The 18478-nt window shown below is 32.4% G+C and overlaps 1 protein-coding gene across 5 annotated transcripts in view; it reads right to left on the reverse strand.

The window, feature by feature from the left end:
* The window catches only part of DOP1A (DOP1 leucine zipper like protein A), an 86856-nt gene that overhangs the window by 40353 nt on the left and 28025 nt on the right, over positions 1–18478 (reverse strand). For 4 of the 5 annotated variants that reach the window (XM_039852978.1, XM_039852980.1, XM_039852979.1 and 1 more), the window contains exons 6-13: positions 18038–18136; positions 13649–13748; positions 12780–12889; positions 11764–11872; positions 10868–10988; positions 9066–9185; positions 7244–7358; positions 6300–6533 (exon numbers count right to left, since the gene is read on the reverse strand). In XM_039852978.1, the coding sequence (XP_039708912.1) occupies positions 6300–6533; positions 7244–7358; positions 9066–9185; positions 10868–10988; positions 11764–11872; positions 12780–12889; positions 13649–13748; positions 18038–18136 (1008 nt within the window). Of the gene's footprint in view, positions 1–6299; positions 6534–7243; positions 7359–9065; positions 9186–10847; positions 10989–11763; positions 11873–12779; positions 12890–13648; positions 13749–18037; positions 18137–18478 lie in introns of those variants that run through there. The other variant, XM_039852982.1, reaches the window with a different exon arrangement.

Here is an 18478-nt window from a genome sequence, read left to right on the forward strand (position 1 = left end):
CCTTTACCAACCCATGACAACGTCTTACTGATTTTTTTCTCCTAAATACATGGCTAATCCATCTATTAGTCTTACCCTACCATCTTGTTAGCACGTTACCACCACCTCTTACCTAGGTCTCCCCATATCCATTTTTGCTTCTCAGATCCATACTCTACACTGCAGCCAGAGTAATTTTTCTAATATACAAATCTGATTATATTACTTGCCTTTTTCTCTTGTATGTGCTCCCATTGTTCCTAAGATAAAGAGTAAAAGCCTTAGTATATAGTGAAAAGTCTCTTTAAGACCTGTCTCCTGCCTGCCTCAAGAGCTGCATCTCCCTGTATGCACTGTGCTCCTATCTGCCTAAGAGCCTTTGTGAATGTTCTTTCCTGTCAAGTGCTCTCTTCTTTTTACCTCATCCCTACTTCCAATTCTTCTACGGTTTCACTCAAATAAGCCTTTCTCAAGAATTTCTTGGCCTCAAATCTATGTCAGATCACCCCATTTTCCACATTAATCTCACACTATATTTTCCTTTATACATTTATCACGACTATAATTCAATGTACAATTATTTGTTTAAAGTCCGTCTCTTAGAAAGAAAGAGTTTAGAAGAGCAAAGACTATGCCTAATTCACCTCTAGCACCTGACGCAGCATGAACGTTGAATGAAGAGAGGCTCTTTTCTCTCTTTCAAAGGTAAAAAAACTGAAGCTCAGGGAAGTTAAAAAAAAAAAAAAACAACTTGTCCAAGTTTATAGCAAACAAGCTTAGTAGTTAGAAGAGCTCAAATGAGGTGATTCTAAACTTCATGCTCTTTTCACCACAGCATATCACTGTATCTGTTAACGGTATGAGAAATTTTCATATTATAATGCCAAAGTCAGATGTGGCTATTAGAATTGAACTTGTCAATTCTTTCCTCTGAAAGTTAACAACCAACTAAAATCTTGTATTTATATACTTTTAGAAAATATTAAATGGTAAAATTGTCATTAGATTATTACTGTAAAGTTATTTCTGTATTGAACTTTTAAATATAAGGATCGTAAAATACTATTACATTAATAGAATTCAACCTACAAATTTAGTTAAACTTGCGTATATTTATAATATTTAGCTGTATGTTCCATATTACAAATAAAATAAAATGTCTTTCTGAAAACAGGTTTTACATGTTTTGGACATTTGGGTATAGAGATCTAATACACTGATTTTACAGAAATGTACTAAGTGCATAGAGACAAAATGAGATTTATAATTTTTTAAAGAACCAGTCCTTCACTTACACTTTCAAAAAAAACACAGAAAATAACCTCAGCTTTCAAATATGATCAATTTTCAGACATCTCAGTGAAGATAATATCAGTGTGCTTCAGTAAAAAGTAGGAAAGAAGATATATGTCCTGGGAACATAGAAGAAAACCAGAGAGAGAGGGAAAAGCATACTCTAAGGTTAATGAAACACAGTATTAAAAAAAAAAAGTATACTATTTAATTGTATTTCATTTACTGTGAATCTATGTTCCCATTTACCTTACCTGGAACAATAGATAAGTGCCTTCAGATGTTTTCTACTTAGTAAATATTCACATATTTGAATGTTACTGAGAGAATGCTAAATTCTTTTCCCTACTCTCACCTACTCTCACTCAAATAAAAAGCAAAGCTTCAAAAGCAGCTAATATTATTGTAGTTTTAACTTTAAGAAGACCCTAGAGGCATAATGAAGAAAAAACAACACACAAAATGAATTTCCCAGCAACAGAATTGTATCATAACATCACATATAAAAAATAAGCAGGTAGGAAGAAAAGTGATAGAAACTGGTTTTATTTTATGTAGGATAATCCTGGGATACATTTAAATTAAGGATCTGTAATGTTCATTTCATATATGAAGAGCAAAATATTTAGAATGACCAAGGAAAAAGTTTTAGGATTAATATTTGATGGAAATAGCTGCATAACATTATCCTGACAATACATTTTGTTAGATAGAAAAACAATAAAAAAGCAACTGAAAAAAAAATAAGGGCAACTATACAAATCCTAGATTTTGGTAACGAACTTTATATGCTAGAAATTTTTGAATCGTTGTTTTAACATAGTGCCACTGTACCTATATAATTCCATTAAATGTTTTCATTAATATTTGCTAAAAATATTTTAATATTACAAAACTGAAAGCTCTTAAATTACTGATTTTTCCATAGGTGCTTAAGTATGTTACTAATGCCAGATTAGAATTATTACAATTCTCTTCAATGTCATAAAATAGCTTTAAGAATCTAGAAGATTGGGGAGAGTAAAAAGATTCTGGATTTTAAGAGATGCCGTGTCAAAATTTAGTGTGTGTGTGTGTGTGTGTGTGTGTGTGTGTGTGTGTATGAAAAGGACCAGTAAAGTTTAGATTATAAACCTACTGTCCAATATAGTATTATTAGCCCATGTGGCTACTGAGTACTTGAAATATGGCTGATCTGATAGAGAAACTAAATTTTTTTTAATTTCAAATGTTTCTGATAAAAATTTAGCATTTGAACAAAGATATGCTGTAAGTGTAACATATACACTGGAATTTTGAAGAAAGTACAAAAAAGAATGTAAAATAGCTAATTTTTTATATTACATCAATTTTTATATTGATTACATATTGAAATTATAATAAATTAGCTATAAAGGGCTAAATAAAATATAATTAAAATAATTTTCACCTGTTTCTTTTTACTTTTTAAAAGTGGCTACCGGAAATTTTAAAATTACATATGCTGCTGACATATTTCTATTGGAAAGTGCTGATATAAACAGTTTAACTGCACTAGAGCCAAAAGCCTACAAGATGGTCCAAATGCTACAATATTTGGATCTAGACAAGATTCACTAATATTTAAATGGTTATATATAAGTGATTTTACTCAGAAACTGTTCTGCTTTGAAGAAATATACAGCTGACCCTTGAACAACATGGGGGTTGGGAAGACTTCAATGCCCCCAAAATCCAACTTTGACTCTCCCAAAACGTAATAGCCTGTTGACCAGAAACATCACCAGTAACAGTCAATTTACACATATTTTATTTGTGTAATCACCAGTAACAGTCAATTTACACATATTTTATTTGTGTATTATTGTAAGAACACAGTATATGTTTTATACTGTGTTCTTACAATAAAGCTAGAGAAAAGAAAATGTTTAGAAAAATCATAAGGAGCAAAAAATACATATACAGTACTCTACTGTATTTATTTATACTGTAAGTTTACACTGTCAGTACCTACACAATATTGTCTTACATGACACAAAACACTGTAGATGTTATATATATGATTAATACTAGAGATAAAAAAAAATAATGCTAAAAAATAAATTTACAATTATTTACTGGTATAATGATTCATGCACAGATAACAAAGCAGCAGCAATATGGCTGCTTTATCAACACGATTGCTTCATGGTAGCTTAGCTTATACACTACAGAATTGTTATAAAATTTATATGGCATTTAATATTCACATATTCATAATACAGATTTGGAAACACTAACTTTTTAAAAAAACCACTTACCTGTGATGATTGGCTGATCCACAGATTCTTCAATTACAAGAGAGACATATTATACAGTAATGTAATTCTTTGAAAGCAAAGTTATAAAACAGTAAGAAAACTAACATCTTATTAATTTTATATTAAATATAATTTATCTTATGCCTACAGGATGAATACTTAGGCAATGACACAAATTATCTCCATAATGATGACGCATTATCTCCATAATGACACAAAAACATCACGCAGTTCTTGCCGTACAGTTATTAAACTTTTTACATTAAGACATACACATACAGAACAGATAAATTAATAATTGTATGGCATGATGATTAGTTTCTATTCGTAAGTGGAAGTGGATCATCATAAAGGACTTCATCTTCATCATCTTCACATTGAGTAGGCTGAGGAGGAAGAGGAGGGGTTGGTCTTGCTGTCTTAGGGGAGGCAGAGACAGAAGAGGTGAAGAAGGTGGAAGGGGAGGCAGGACAGGCAGGAATACTCAGTATAACTATATGGAAATACATTGTAATTTCTGTCTGACTTCTTTAAAATGTTTATTTCTTTATTTCTTTAAAAATGTTTCTACATGGTACCAATCCCTCTTCCATCATTTGCTTTATTTAGTTTTAAGTGCCTGTATCAAAGAAGGGTCCATGTCATAAGTCAAAAATAGTCTTGAATACTTGGAACCCTTCTGCCAGATTTGTTTTCTGGCACTGCTTCTTCTACATCTTCTTCCTAATTGCCTGGCACCAGTTTGGAAGCACTCAAAAGCACTCATCTTCACCAAGTCATCTTCTGTTAATTCCTCTGTGGTGTCTATTAGATCTTGAATTTCTCCAAGATCTTTATCTTGAAATCCTTCACCCCCTACCTTTTTGCCATATCCACAATCTCTTTCATAACTTCCCTGATTGGCTCTGTTGTAAATCCTGTGAAGTCATATACATTATCTGCACAGTTTTCTCCAGGAATTTACTGTTTGGGCTTGATGGCTTTCACAGATTTTCCCATAATAATGACATCTTCAATGGTGTAATCCTTCCACTTTCATGATGTTCTCTCTGTTGGGGTTCTCTTCCATAGCACTGACAATCCTCTCCATAGAGAACTGTGTGTAATGAGCTTTAAAGGTCCTATAGACCCCTTGATCTGGAGGCTTGAATTAGAGAAGTTGTGTTTTGGGTCAAGTAGACCACTTCAAGGCCTTTAACTGACCTTACAGAGTTCTGGGTGACCAGGGCCATTGTCCAACATCAAAAGAACTTTAAAAGGCAGTCCCAGACTGCCTTTACTGGCAAAGTACTTTCTGACTCCAAGGATAAAGCATTGATGGAACCAATCCAAAAAACGGGTTCTCAATGTCCAGGCCTTCTTGTTGTACAACCAAAAAGACTGGCAACTGGCATTTATCTTTTCCCTTCAAAGCTGAGAGGTTAGCAACTTTATGGATAAGGGCAGTCCTGATCATAAACCTGACTGCATTTGCATAAAGACTAGAGCTAGCCTATCCCTTCCTGCCTTATAGCCTGGTGCTCACATTTCTTCCTTAGTAAAAGATGTCCTTTGTGGTATTTTTTCACCAGAATAGGGCACTTTCATCTCCATTAAAAACCTGTTCAGGCAGATACCCTTTCTCTTCAAACGATTTTCTTAATGGCCTCTGGGAAATCATCTGCTGCCTCTTCGTAGACAGAGCTGCTTCTCTTGTTACCTTGGCATTTTAAAAAAACAAAGCTCTTTCTAAAATTATCAAACCACCCTTTGCTGGCATTAAATTCTCCAGCTTTAGATCCTTCACTTTCCTTTCACTTTAAGTTGTCACATATATTAGAGTTTGCTTTTCTTATAGCAAACTTACACCCATGTTAAAGCTGCATTTTCAGTATGAGATAAAAAAGTATTTCAAGATAAAAAGTGCATGGATTTTGCTCCTGCTGGCAAAGCTGTAGCGACTGCTTCACAGATTTCTTTGTTGTTGTTTAAACAATGGTCCTATGCTGGATTCATTTATCTTGAATGGCTACCACAGCTGCAAACCACAATATACAGTACATATCAAGCAATTCAACTTTTTCTTGTAATGTTATTTCTCTGCCTCTTGGGAGCACTTCCAGCATAACTAGTGGCATTTCATATGGGTCTCATGGCGTTATTCGAGGTTTACAGTACTGCACTAAAAACAATGAAAAATATACGAGAATCTTGAGATCACTTTTTACTGCAACATGCAATTTATTGGACAGAGAAATTGCTCATGCAGAGACGATTAGCATCACATGGCGTTTTAAGTGGACACTTGCAACACTTGAGTTCACTGAAATAGCAATGAGTTGGCTACGAAACTTTACAGTAGTACAGTATTTACTATAGTTAATTTTATGCAGTAATGATTTAATACAGCATCAGTTTACATTTCTCTCCACTATGAATGGTACCATGTACATGATCTGCAAGTGTGCTCATAGGTTTTGATAAATTTTAACCTTTTGTAATAGATTTGTGTATGTTTTATACTAGTAAATGATCAATAGACTATTATCTACGTATATTTTATGCATTCATGACGTCTTTTTCTTAATTTTTTCACTTCTAAGCTACTTGGCTTATCCTGTATTTTCAAATTGTCGCAAATCTCCCCAAATTTTGTATTTATCGAAGAAAATCTGGGTATAAGTGGACCCACACAGTTCGAATCCATGTTGTTCAAGGGTCTATACCATCTGTAACTTGGTCTATAATAAAATTAATAGCTAACATTACCTTTTTTACTTCCCATTCTTTGACTGAGTTGTTCTGCCCACTTGGAAACTGCAAAACACCTCCAGTGCTGGCCGATAACAGTGGAGGTTGAACTTTGCTAAGAATCTTTGAGCAGAGTCTGAGCGAATCTGTGAGTTCAGACAAGTGCAATGTCTGGAGATGGCTTGTCAGGGCAGAAACCATCCTGAGCAGCAACTGGGGCAAGTGTTCTGTCTGGATTTCAATATAAGTTTCCTGAAAATAGTGAAATGACGAAAGTTTAAACAATGTGTAACCTAAAAGTTATGTTATTTCATTTATACTTAATCTTTATTAAAAAAAGTAATTTTAATCATCTGTAATATTTTATCAAGCTCTTAATTAACATTGTACGGTCATTTTATTTTTAAGTTATAAAATTTCTATTCTCAAATTCTCAATTTAAGTACTTCAAAGTATATATTATAAAATAATCCCAATTTTATTTGCTATATTACTGAAATTATAAGAAAAGTGAATATAATCATTTAAAAACAAAACAGGCTGAATATCATACCTGACAGAGCACCCTCATACTTCTAGTAGGCTTCAAAATGAGAAAGCAAAGAATTGAGGAGAGAAAAGGGGAAAAGATTTCCAACAGTCTTCATTTAATAGAAAGAATCATCAATGAATATAAATGCAGCATTAGACCATTAAATACTAAACATTTAAGATTTCAGTAACATGCAACTATGAAGTATATTCCATGTATTATATAAGACATATATATTTATTGTGTGTGTGTGTGTGTGTATATGTCAGAGGATAAAACATTTGGAGAATTTTATGAAAAAAAGATATGCCAAAAGGGGGAAAAAATCAATATAATTTTAAAGATGAAATTTATTTGAAAATTTGTCTCCAAAATGAAATATTTGAACTACATTAGATTTCCTCAATATTTTTTACCAAGGTGATCTTACCAAAGAAACTATATCCAACAAAAAATCCACCAGTAAGCAGAAATTGGTCAGTTGTAACTCAGATGACTCACTACTATCTCCAGGCCCAATCTGAAGTCGGGCATGCAGTGTTCTCCTAAAAGGACAAAATTCACTTTATCAAGTATATTATCAGGTGAAATGAATATAGGTGACAACACCATCTTTTTAATGAAGGTCAAGTCAACATTGGGACACACACAGTAATGTTCTTGTGATGAAATATATTCTCTTTCCCCAGGACACTACTGTACCTCCATGTGGAAAATCCCCAGGATTCCTAGACTTAACTTCTCCTTATAATTCCCATCCTATAGTTCCAAGTGTTATAGATGGACTTCACTTTTTGGGACTTATTTCCTATTGTTCCCACTACAGATATTATTTCCTAGTTAAAATGGATTATGTGCTGCTTGATTTCTAACCTCAGGGTCTTTGTTTAGAACAACTTGTTCTCCTAGATTGCCCACCTCCTCCGTCCTCATTCTCTCATGTCCAGAGTACACCCGTTCGTCAGAGTTTGAGATCAAATGTTACCTCCTCCAGGAAGCCTCTTCTGATCCAAGTAGTAGAGATCATTACTCCAACATTCACACCAAAACATATTAATCCTATATATACTGCCCTACACTCTGAAGACACAAAGTTAGGAATATGGTACACTCCCTAACCAGCCAGAAATATAAGCATACAGATAAATAAATGTAACAATGTGACAATACAGGAAAAGTTACTTCTGATGGGAGATTTGAGTGAGTCAAGGAAGGCTACTGAAAGGTGGGTTACCTCTGTATAGGACTTTGCCAGATGGGCAAGGGGGAAGAATATTTTAGAAGAAACAGCAGAAGTGAAGGCTCGCAGCATGAAAGTTAATGTGTGTTCAGGGAATAGTTCAGGTTAGCTAAAGGAGGGTGAATGTGTGTGTTTGTGAATGTAGAAATGAAGGCCAGGTGGCAAAAGACATCCCTAATTCCTTGATATTCCTACATTTTAAACTCTCTATAAAGGTTTTATAACTTTTAATTCAATACTAGAAATATACATATACATGTCTTACTTGTTCCACTACTAAGTCTTTGAAGACAGAGATCATCTATGTGCCTAGCACGGTGCTTTCCAACTGAGTACTCAATATCTGCTGAATAAACAAGCAACTTTCTAAATCATTAAATATACCACATCAGCATTTATATTTTTAAAAGATTTCTAATCCAAAGATCATACATACTATTTGACTATATGCTCCTGAGGCTTGAGAAGTTAATTTGGTTCTGAAGATTTGGGCTAGAATCCAGAGATTCTACTCAGGTTCACTAGTATTCTTGGGTTTTCAGAGAATTTTTTAAGATTTATGTTCTAAGGTGTGGAGGGCTTAAATCACTCACCAGTGACAATATGGCTGGTTCTATTGCTTTAAAAACACAAGTGTGATGCTAAGGGGTTTTTTGTTATTCAAAGTGGGAATCATTTTGGGAATGTGTGCTGAGGCAGTAGCACAAATGTGCTATGTTCTCTGCAACGAAGAAAAACTGGGTTACTATAGATTGAAGAGGAAAAATCTTTCATCTGTGCTGGTGACTGAATTACTCATCTCTAAACTTTTCAATTCTAAGATTATATGATCAATAATTCTATATTCTAGAGTGACAGAGTAGAGCTAGATCATGGTTGTTAGATAATAGTTGTCAGTAGTAGTAGTAGAATGTATAAATAAACATTCTTTTCATTAGACTCAAGAATTTAAAAAAACAAAGGGTGGCTTTGAATGCTATTTAATTAAAATGAACCAAACAGTTCAACATACCTACAACATTCTTCAAACCAACGTGCAACATAATCCCACATATAATAAGGCTCAAAGGAATTAAAGAGAAGGTTGGCAGTTTTAATCAGCTCTGCTGTTTTCTTATTTTCCCTTAATTTACTAAAAAAGGAAAAGAAAAGTAATATCAACAAAAATAAATATTAGCTTTATTTTTTCAAATTTAAATTTAAGTATAATATTGTTAGTACAATACTTATCCCTCGACAATTGCTAGAAAACTTGCTAGTGAGAAAATTAGAACAGATTTTTATGTAATGCCACTCTCACATTACTTTGTGTATTTTTCCAAATTTGAGTTTTCATAACTCAAATGTATGATAAGATCAAAAATTAGCCTTGCATAAGAAAAAAAGAACAGGAAGTTATTTTTGAACTAATTTGAAAGCCTGTTAATTTGGCATTAAATTATTTCGTGTCCCTTGGCACATATAAGCTAAGTAATGATTTGGTTTTGACAACCTTGATTCTGAAATAATTTTGTCTGCTTTCCTGTGCTGTTCAGGATTTGCTTAAATAGGTTAAGTTTAGGTTGCTTAAATAGGTTAAGTTTAGATTAAGTTTAGGTTAAATAGGTTAAGTTTAGGTCACCAACCTAATTATTATTCTGAGCTTGAAAAACAATAGCAATAAGAACAGATACTGTATGAAGCCATTATTATTGAAGTCCCATGAGGAAAAATAACTTATTTCAAGTGGGAATCCTTTAGCCTATTATTTATCCATCCAACCTACCATCTCCAGCAACCCACCTTACAATGAAAACAATTGTTTTTATATATAATGAGCTACTGTCAATACATCTGGCAAGTTGCAAGACAAAAGACTAAATACTCTACGGGCAATATAAATTTTCAGGCAGAGTACAAAATGAAATAGAGTACCAGGTTAGTCAATTTTAACTTCTCAAACAAAGATCACAGGATATTATATTTATCAGAAATCAAAAACTGCCTCAAAATATCTTAATATAGAAAAGCATGTTTTACGAAAGTCCAATTTATCTCCAAAGTCTCACCAAGGAGACACTCACGAAATGAAGATCATGTAAAAGAAATTGTAGTCTTGGAAACTTTGTCATATAAGAATAGATGAGACTGGAAAAGTGGTAGGCTGTTTAAAGTAGAGAAGATATGAAAAAGTAAAGCTTTGTCAACATGTATCGATCACTGAGTTAGAGAATAGGCTATGCTAATTTTTTATGACTTATCCCAGCATTAAAAAAAAATTGTATTTATAGATATATACCTGAAAGAATAACCATAACTTGAAAAAAAAATTCTTTCAAGAACACGTGGTGCTTTTTATTTTACTTATCTCTGTGTTCAAGTCTTTTTCTGATCTATGATTTGGTCTTCTGAATGTGTTAAGAAGTCACCAAGAGCCACTACCCCATGCAAAAGACCAGGCCTAGTTAGCAAGTAAGGTATAACTCCCACTGTTAACTGACATGTGGCAGTTAATCTCTTGTGAGTCTGGTTAACTGTGAATAAATTCCCTGGAATCTATATTTTCACACTAACTGCTAAAATTTAGTTATCTAAACTGGTGAGATTGAAAACCAACCCTAGAATGTGGTAGTTCAACTACATAGCAGTCGTGTAGTAAATACCTGTTTGAAAGATCAATGCAATTAATTATGAGAGTTCATATTACCAAAATACAGTGATGTTTTAAATCGAATGTACTCAAGTGAAACAAAAACTTCACAGAGCAGTGTCCACTTTATGAATATTAATAAATGAGGACATCTTTAGGTCATATTTAATATTGTGGTAATCCACCTGCTTAACTGGGCATGATCTTTGCTGAAGGGTGGTTCCATCTGAAGATCCAGTTCTGCTTTGCACTGAGAATACAATGTTCTAAACACTTCGATTAGGACATCTTCTAGAATTACAGGTCCTAAAATTAATATACACATTAAAAACAATAATTAGTTAGCATTGGAAATCATGATTAACTGAAAATTGGCCCAATTAAAGGATGCTTTAAAACAAGTATTTTTTAAAAATAGTTTTTCTTCAGAAGCTAAACTTCACATTTTGAGAAGCTAACATTAAAATAGTACATAACTTAACGAATGTTTATTTAACTATAGGTTAACATAATAGAAATTATAGAATCAGAGAAACTGGTTTTGCCAGTCAGTGGCTCTATTACCTTGGACAAGTTATTTAACTTCATTGAGCTTTATTTAGTTCCTCATCTGGAATGATGATAATATCGAACTTACAAGACTGTTGTAAGGATGAGGAAAAATATTTGTAAGGTGGGTAGCACAGTTCCCAGGATATAATAAGTATTCAGTAAATAATACTGATATTACTATATTGTTAATTAAGTCCTTGAATTTTCTGAACTATAAGATAGTCATGACACATTATAAATGGTTCAATTTCAATAACTTAATCACGATTAAGAAGAGCTTAGATAACATCTTCAAAATAACTTCTTCGTGATGTAGTGCACAGTAGATAAATGATAACATATCAGTTGGAAATACAGCTGTATCTTCTTAACATTCTAGAGTGAATGTTAGGTAAGAAATTACTGAGAACGTACAAAGGCCGCCTCAAAATATAGCAATTTTTCTAAGTGATAACTTTGCCTTATTTTTATTATGAAACAATACAAAACAACCACATGTGACTTTATGCCCTAGGACAGTACATATTACCTAGCTCAGGTTTGTCCAGTAAACTGATTAAAATACGAAAAGGTTTTAGATCCTGCATTAAAGTGCTTTCTTCTCCAAATCCATTCACTTGTAAGATCCCCACCATTGCCTTTCAAAAAAGAAAAAGTACACTAGTTATTTAAGTAAACAGATTCAAATATTTTTATCTAAAGAAAAATATTTTTAAAAACAAGTAATGGAGATTTACATCTCCTATTGCTTTTCTAAAATTTTTTCATTAAAGTTGGCTTTTTCCCTCTGCTAGAGGAAAAATGTTAAATTCATTTGCCTTAAGAGAAAAAAGTGCTTACATTTTCTCTAGAAAAAAGTAGAAAGTTAAAGAAAGATCTAGAAAAATAAATTCATGAGTTACTTGATTGTTTGCCCGAAAGATAAAATTATATTTAAGATCATCAACATGCCCCAAATAATGCTACATCACATGGCTGTATTTGCTAGTATACAATTATTTTCCCACTGGTGACTCAAAACCAACTATATTCTTATAACCTCATTCATTTTAAAATGCTTCAGATACCAAGTATTATTTTAGTTTATTTTGAGATATCCTGACTAAATATAATTGAATAATATGAAATAAGCCTATGAATCATTTTAACATTTCCATTACAACAGTACTTTTACCAAACATTTAGATTTCTCTTGCAACCCAAATTTCCCTGGGGCTTCAGAGGAAATAACAAAGGTCCTGGCCCATTTTTGAAAAGCTCCAATTTTCATTCAGCAGATAGATGAGAAGCTGTAACTATGTTTTAATAAAGTCATGCAAACAAACTAAAAAAAACTCTTTGGACTTACACAGAAATGAATCTAGCTTATGATTACTTATTCATTTTAATGTAGTCATTTGCTTGTTATAGTCATTCTTAGGAAGTCTTGTCTTCACCCCTTCAACTGTGAATTAATTCAATTAAGGCAGGACCTTGCCTTATACTCACTGAGTTAACTCTAGTGGTCAAGCAGTAACCAAAAAAATAAATGAAAACATTCATTACCTGGACCAACAATTCCTTTGAAAATGTAGTGAAGTAGTAAGTGGCATGTTCTTCAGGATTACTATGTCTTGTGCTTCTGGGTCCTATGATAGCACCGTTGTTATCAAAACCTCCATGGAAATAAGTTGCAAAATAAATTAAAATTCTCAAAACTACTGTTCACTAAACACTGAAACTGCAAATATCTCAAAAACAGCACTGAACACTTACCAATTAGTAGCCCAATCAATGTCAGCAAGAGAGATTATTTTAGATAGTTAAATAAAGGGAAACCAATTCAATATGTATCATAGTATTCTTCCAGACTTTTCCTGTTTTTTTTTTCCTCCCTAAATCTTATGAATAGTGAAATAACTGAAGATTAGCAAATCCAAATTAAGTGATACCATGTCCTCTCACTTGGGGTGGTAAGGAGTTGTGAAGACAGGCCAAACATCATAAAAAGTATGGAAGAACAAAGTGCACACAATGCTTTACTATCTGAATGGGAGACTGGCACCATGTGTGGGGCTGTAGTTCTAGTCCTGATTCCTTTGATGACTTCAAAGTTTTAGGAATTATGTCATTATTTTGATTATTAATTTATCCTTCTTTGTCTACATATTTATTGTATAACAATCTCAATTTATAAGGGCAAAAATGTCTTGTCAAAGGGAACATAACCTATGGATTAAAATAGCCTCTTCAACTAAGAAGCTTCTGAATTTCTTCATACAATACACAATTAATATTGTTTATATTTTCTATTGTCCATTTAAGCAAATTTTTAGTTTCTTCATTTGGAACACACACAGAACTTGATAATACTTATGTATGGCAAATTTCTCTCCACCTTCTCCCAGGTAAAACCACACATATCAAACACCTACCAAGAAGCCATGCATAAAGTCTTCGGTTCAGGGACATATCTCTCCTGAGTACTACATGAAGGGCTGCGGACAAGATCCTGATCATATCTGGTCGAGTGGCCTGAAAAAGTTAGGAATGCAGTTGTATTTAATCACGTACAAAACCATATTTTTTTCTCTCTGAAAAAAAAAACCCTTACAATACATTCAGAACTTTAGGGTTTATCATGCACTGTCATATATCATTATCTCATTTGATCTTTCAAACTCAGGAATTATTATTTTCCTTTTATAGATTAGGAAACAATAAGAAAAGTTAGGTAACACAACTATTTAAGTTGAACAGTTAAAATTTTAATTGAATTATTTTAACCTCCAGTTTAAAGTTCTTTATCCTATTCGATATTAGCAAAAACTGACACAAAACAGAAAATAGAGCACTATGGGACAAATACAAGAAATATATGCCTTTAGTCTTTCACATTCATAGTGTTGTCAACTGACTATAAAGTCTTTAGAAGTTCGCTATCTTCATCAATTCTAAGTATTTCGTTGCTTGTTCTTTAAAAAATTTTTTATTGCAGTGTTTCAAATATAAAAAAAAATACTTTTATAACTATCACTCAGCTTTAAGAAATCTTAACCTCTTTTTTCATTTTATTCCAGATCTTTTAAAGAGAAATAATTCCCATTTTTCCTAATAACCTTAAACAGATACCTAAAAAATGATTTATTAATAGAGACTTGGTTTTATTAGGTAAAAGAGGTAAAGTTAAAAGAAAGATAAAAGGAAGACAGCTAATTGCTGTTAATTTTAAAAATATTACTAGATAATCACTTTAGAACAGAATCTTGGAGTCTGAGCATTAGAAAGTAGTGTGGAAATCAACTAGTCTAATAACCACGCTAGAATAAAAGACCAGAGCTTCACATGGCCTAAGTACTAAATTCAAATGCCTGGTTAGTGCTCCAGCTGGATAAAGAACTGACCTCTAGTAATCATAGACTAGAGAACTTTTTATTGTACCATGTTTCTTGACAGTATCAGAAAAGGGATTCACCCAGCTTATTTGTTTTAAAGAAGCTTAGAGGAATAACTGAGATGTTACAGAGCACAGATTATCAACAGCTGACAAATCATAGTCACTCATCTAAATCCAGATGGTCTGTTAATCTAAGCAATTCTCAAGGTGTGGTTCCTGGGCTCCTGTGGATCTCTAAGACCTTTTCAAGAGGCCCACAGGTAAAAAATATATTCGTAGCAATACCAAGATGTTATGTGCCTGTTCTGCTGTGTTGACATTTGCTCTGATCATGTGATAGTGCTGGCATTTTACAAAGAAATGAAGCAGTACAGCAGAGGCATCCAATATACTTGTAGTAATTGTATTTTTAAACTGTTATGTACTTGCAATAAAATAGATAACCAATAAAGGGAGGAAAAAGCCAGTTTCACCTAAGAATGTTGTTGATGGAACAGTGAAAACTTATTTTATCAAATACTGACCATTTAGTATGTCTAACATTATGTGTTATGGAATGGGAAGCACACATAAAGCACTACTGATGGATACTGAAGTATGATACATGTCTCAAGGCAAAGCACTTGTGTTGACTGAATTGTGACCTAACTTACCAGCTTTTTTCACAGAATACCACTTTCACCTCAAAAAATGACTGACACAAACTATGATTATTCAGGGTTGGGCACCTGGCAGACATTTTATCAAAAATGAATAAAATGAACCTGTCACTTCAAGAAAAACAATATGCATTGTTACAAATAAAACTTAAGCTTTCAAGAGAAAATTAGAATTTTGGAAAATTTGTATTTGGCTTGAAATTGCATTGTGTTGAACTGAACTGAATTAGCTTGAAAGTGTCTCAATACCTAAAAAACTTTACTGATGGGATCAGTGATGACAGTAATAAATGTGAGTTTGTTATTGTATAATGAAATGTGATAACATATGGATGATCTGCATAATTCAGTAAATCGACATTTTACAAATAACCAATCATGATGTTAAAAACGAATGTATGGGTAATAGATCCATTCAAAGTGCAAGACAGGCCAGTGGATTTTAATGAGAAGTTGAGAAGTTCATTGGTATGGTTTTAGATCTCATATTGAAACTAATTTTTGAAAACTGCAGCTTGTCAAGTTTTGGTTAAGTATCAAAGAAAAATGTGTTATTTTAACAGAAAAGACTATTGAAATAGTCCTTTTCCAACTTATACGTCAGTGTGAGATCAGGTTTTCTTCATATACTTTAATCAAAAGAAAAAAATCACAACGGATTAAGCAAATATGAGCATTTTGCTTTCTACTATTAGGCCAGACATTAGAGAGATTTGCAAAAATATGAAGCAATGTTATTCTACTAGCTTTTTTAATATATTGGAAAAGTTATTTTCATAAAATGTTTATACTACTGTGATAACTGTTACTTCTAAATGATAAGTAAATACTTAAAAATTTGTCAGTTTTAATTTCCAATATATTACAGATAGATCTAAGCGACATAAGCAAAGGATTTTTTAGAATTCTCAATATTTTTAAAGAGTATAATGGGGTCTGAAACCAAAGCATTTGGGAACTGTTGATCTATTCAACATCGGATATGTAGATTATAAATACTGTCAGAAAATCTTAAAAGTACAGCCTTACAATCTTACTACTCTTAAGAAAGTAAGAAGCTACTTCTTGACTATTACTAACATTATCATATATTTTTAATATGGAAAAAAATGTATAATGATCTTATTAGTACCAGAGAGTAGGTCAACTTTTTATGAAAAAGAGTCTAACAATTAATCAATTGCTGAAGCTACTAAGTTAATTAAGGCTCTCAAGTCATAACTGCAATGAACATTTCTAAGTGTCTATTATATTCAAGACACAGAAAGAGGGAAAATGGGGAACAAATATGACTTTATCATGATCCTTATTCTCAGGTAATCTAATAATTTGGTACAGTAAAGAAAAAAAGTGTTAGAATTTGGTCTTGGGTAGGGTATGTACTTTTAAAAAACATTCAACATAGCTATTGTTTTCGTAATACAAATTATAGAAAGTAAGGCTTGAGAAAAATCTTGGTTTGTAGGGATAAAGAGGTGGTATAATAAGAAAATACTAAAGCAAGCTCAGGCTGAAAAAGAAAAAAAGGAAAAATACTGGTCTAGTGAGATTACAAGTAAAGTTCTTCCCAATTTAAGTCTACAATGATTAATTTCTCAGATCCTGGTGAGTCAACTATCAGTATACTGAAGGACTAATAATGTTGAAAGTTTGCAAGGAAATAAATAAGAAAATTTAAGAGTAAAGGTCAATAAATTTTTTTTCAGTAAAGGGCCATATAATAAATATTTTAGACTTTTTGAGACTCATTTATTTCTTTGACATATTCTTCATTTTCTTTTACAAACCTACAAAAACATAAAAATTATTCTTCCCTTGTGAGTTGTTTACCCAACCTTATTCTATTAAATTTAGACTACACTGGGATGTCCCTGCGAGCGTTTCTGTGAAAAGCCAGAATAAAGGTCCCAGGTTTAAGAATGGAAAGTCTCCAAATAGATACTTGGGGTGGTTTATGTCCCAATTAGAGACAGTATAGGCAATGAAGTATAAAATTCTTCAATTATTAATAATTCCATTTAAAACAGAATAAAGTAATAAAAAAACATGGTCAATCATAATGAAATTTCACTGGCTATCTCTACTAACCACAGTTCTTACCAAAACTCCAAATAATAGTCTTTTCTGCTAACGACTTTTAAGAAATAAACTTATTTTTCCCAGTTAGAAATTCTCTCATTACTTTTGTTGGGCATGTAGTTCCACATTCTGACTGCTATGTACAGGTGTTCTAAATCACTTCTCGTTAAGGTTTAGAACTCAAAAGAATTTAGATGACTTCTTTAAAAATAAGAACACTGATTAAGTTCCAGAAATGAAATGCTTCATTTATGATTTAAGTTATTCTCTTTTGTAATGAAAGTACTAGAGGATGTCGTGGTGACTAAATATTTGGCTTTCGAATTCAGCCAACTCTGCTAAGGGTCTGACATAATCCTCAAACCAAGGAAAGGTAACATCAGCAGAGGTGACAACTGAGTAGGCTTGGATTTCAAAGTCTTGGCTCATTAGCAATGAGTACCTCCTGCTTTTCATAGAACATTTTTTTAAAGGTATGAAATAATCTATTTCAATTTCTGCATTCTTATGCAAACCAATAAATCTTTTTTTCTCCATAGTTTTCAAAAGTCCCACTCCTTAAAAAGCAATTTATTTCCTATATGCTGGTTTATAAAACAAAAATATCAGATTCAATAAAAAATAATTACACATCATGAATTTATGATTTTTCCAAAGAATGCCTTATATTAACAGCATTTATATTTTACCTGACTCATGTGGAATGGAAAACAGAAGAGTATGAGGTCCAGTGTGCTCCTCTGTACAAGTACACTTGAGTCTTGCACCGAAGTACTTACTGCTTCTACCTGAAATAAGAGAGCTGTTAATATCTATTGTCTATTACATTGGTAAATATTTACCAAAAGAAGTAATAAATCTTCATTTTCTGCCATAAAAATATACCTCTAAACATCTTATCAATAATTAAATGTATTTACATTATTTTGAATAGGTAAATATATGATGATGATTTAAAAATTAAGGTGCATAAAAGAGTATACAATAAAAAGGTTCTCTTCCATCTGTCTCCCAGCCACCCAACTTCCTTTTGGCAAGCAACAAATATTACTAGTGAATATTTTCTGTAAACATAAGTAAATAAAAACACATATGCATATATCCCAAACTCTATCTTCTTTATTTTAAAA

The sequence above is a fragment of the Pteropus medius genome, unplaced genomic scaffold (assembly GCF_902729225.1).
Source record: "Pteropus medius unplaced genomic scaffold, Ma_sr-lr_union100, whole genome shotgun sequence".
NCBI classification, from domain to species: domain Eukaryota; kingdom Metazoa; phylum Chordata; class Mammalia; order Chiroptera; family Pteropodidae; genus Pteropus; species Pteropus medius.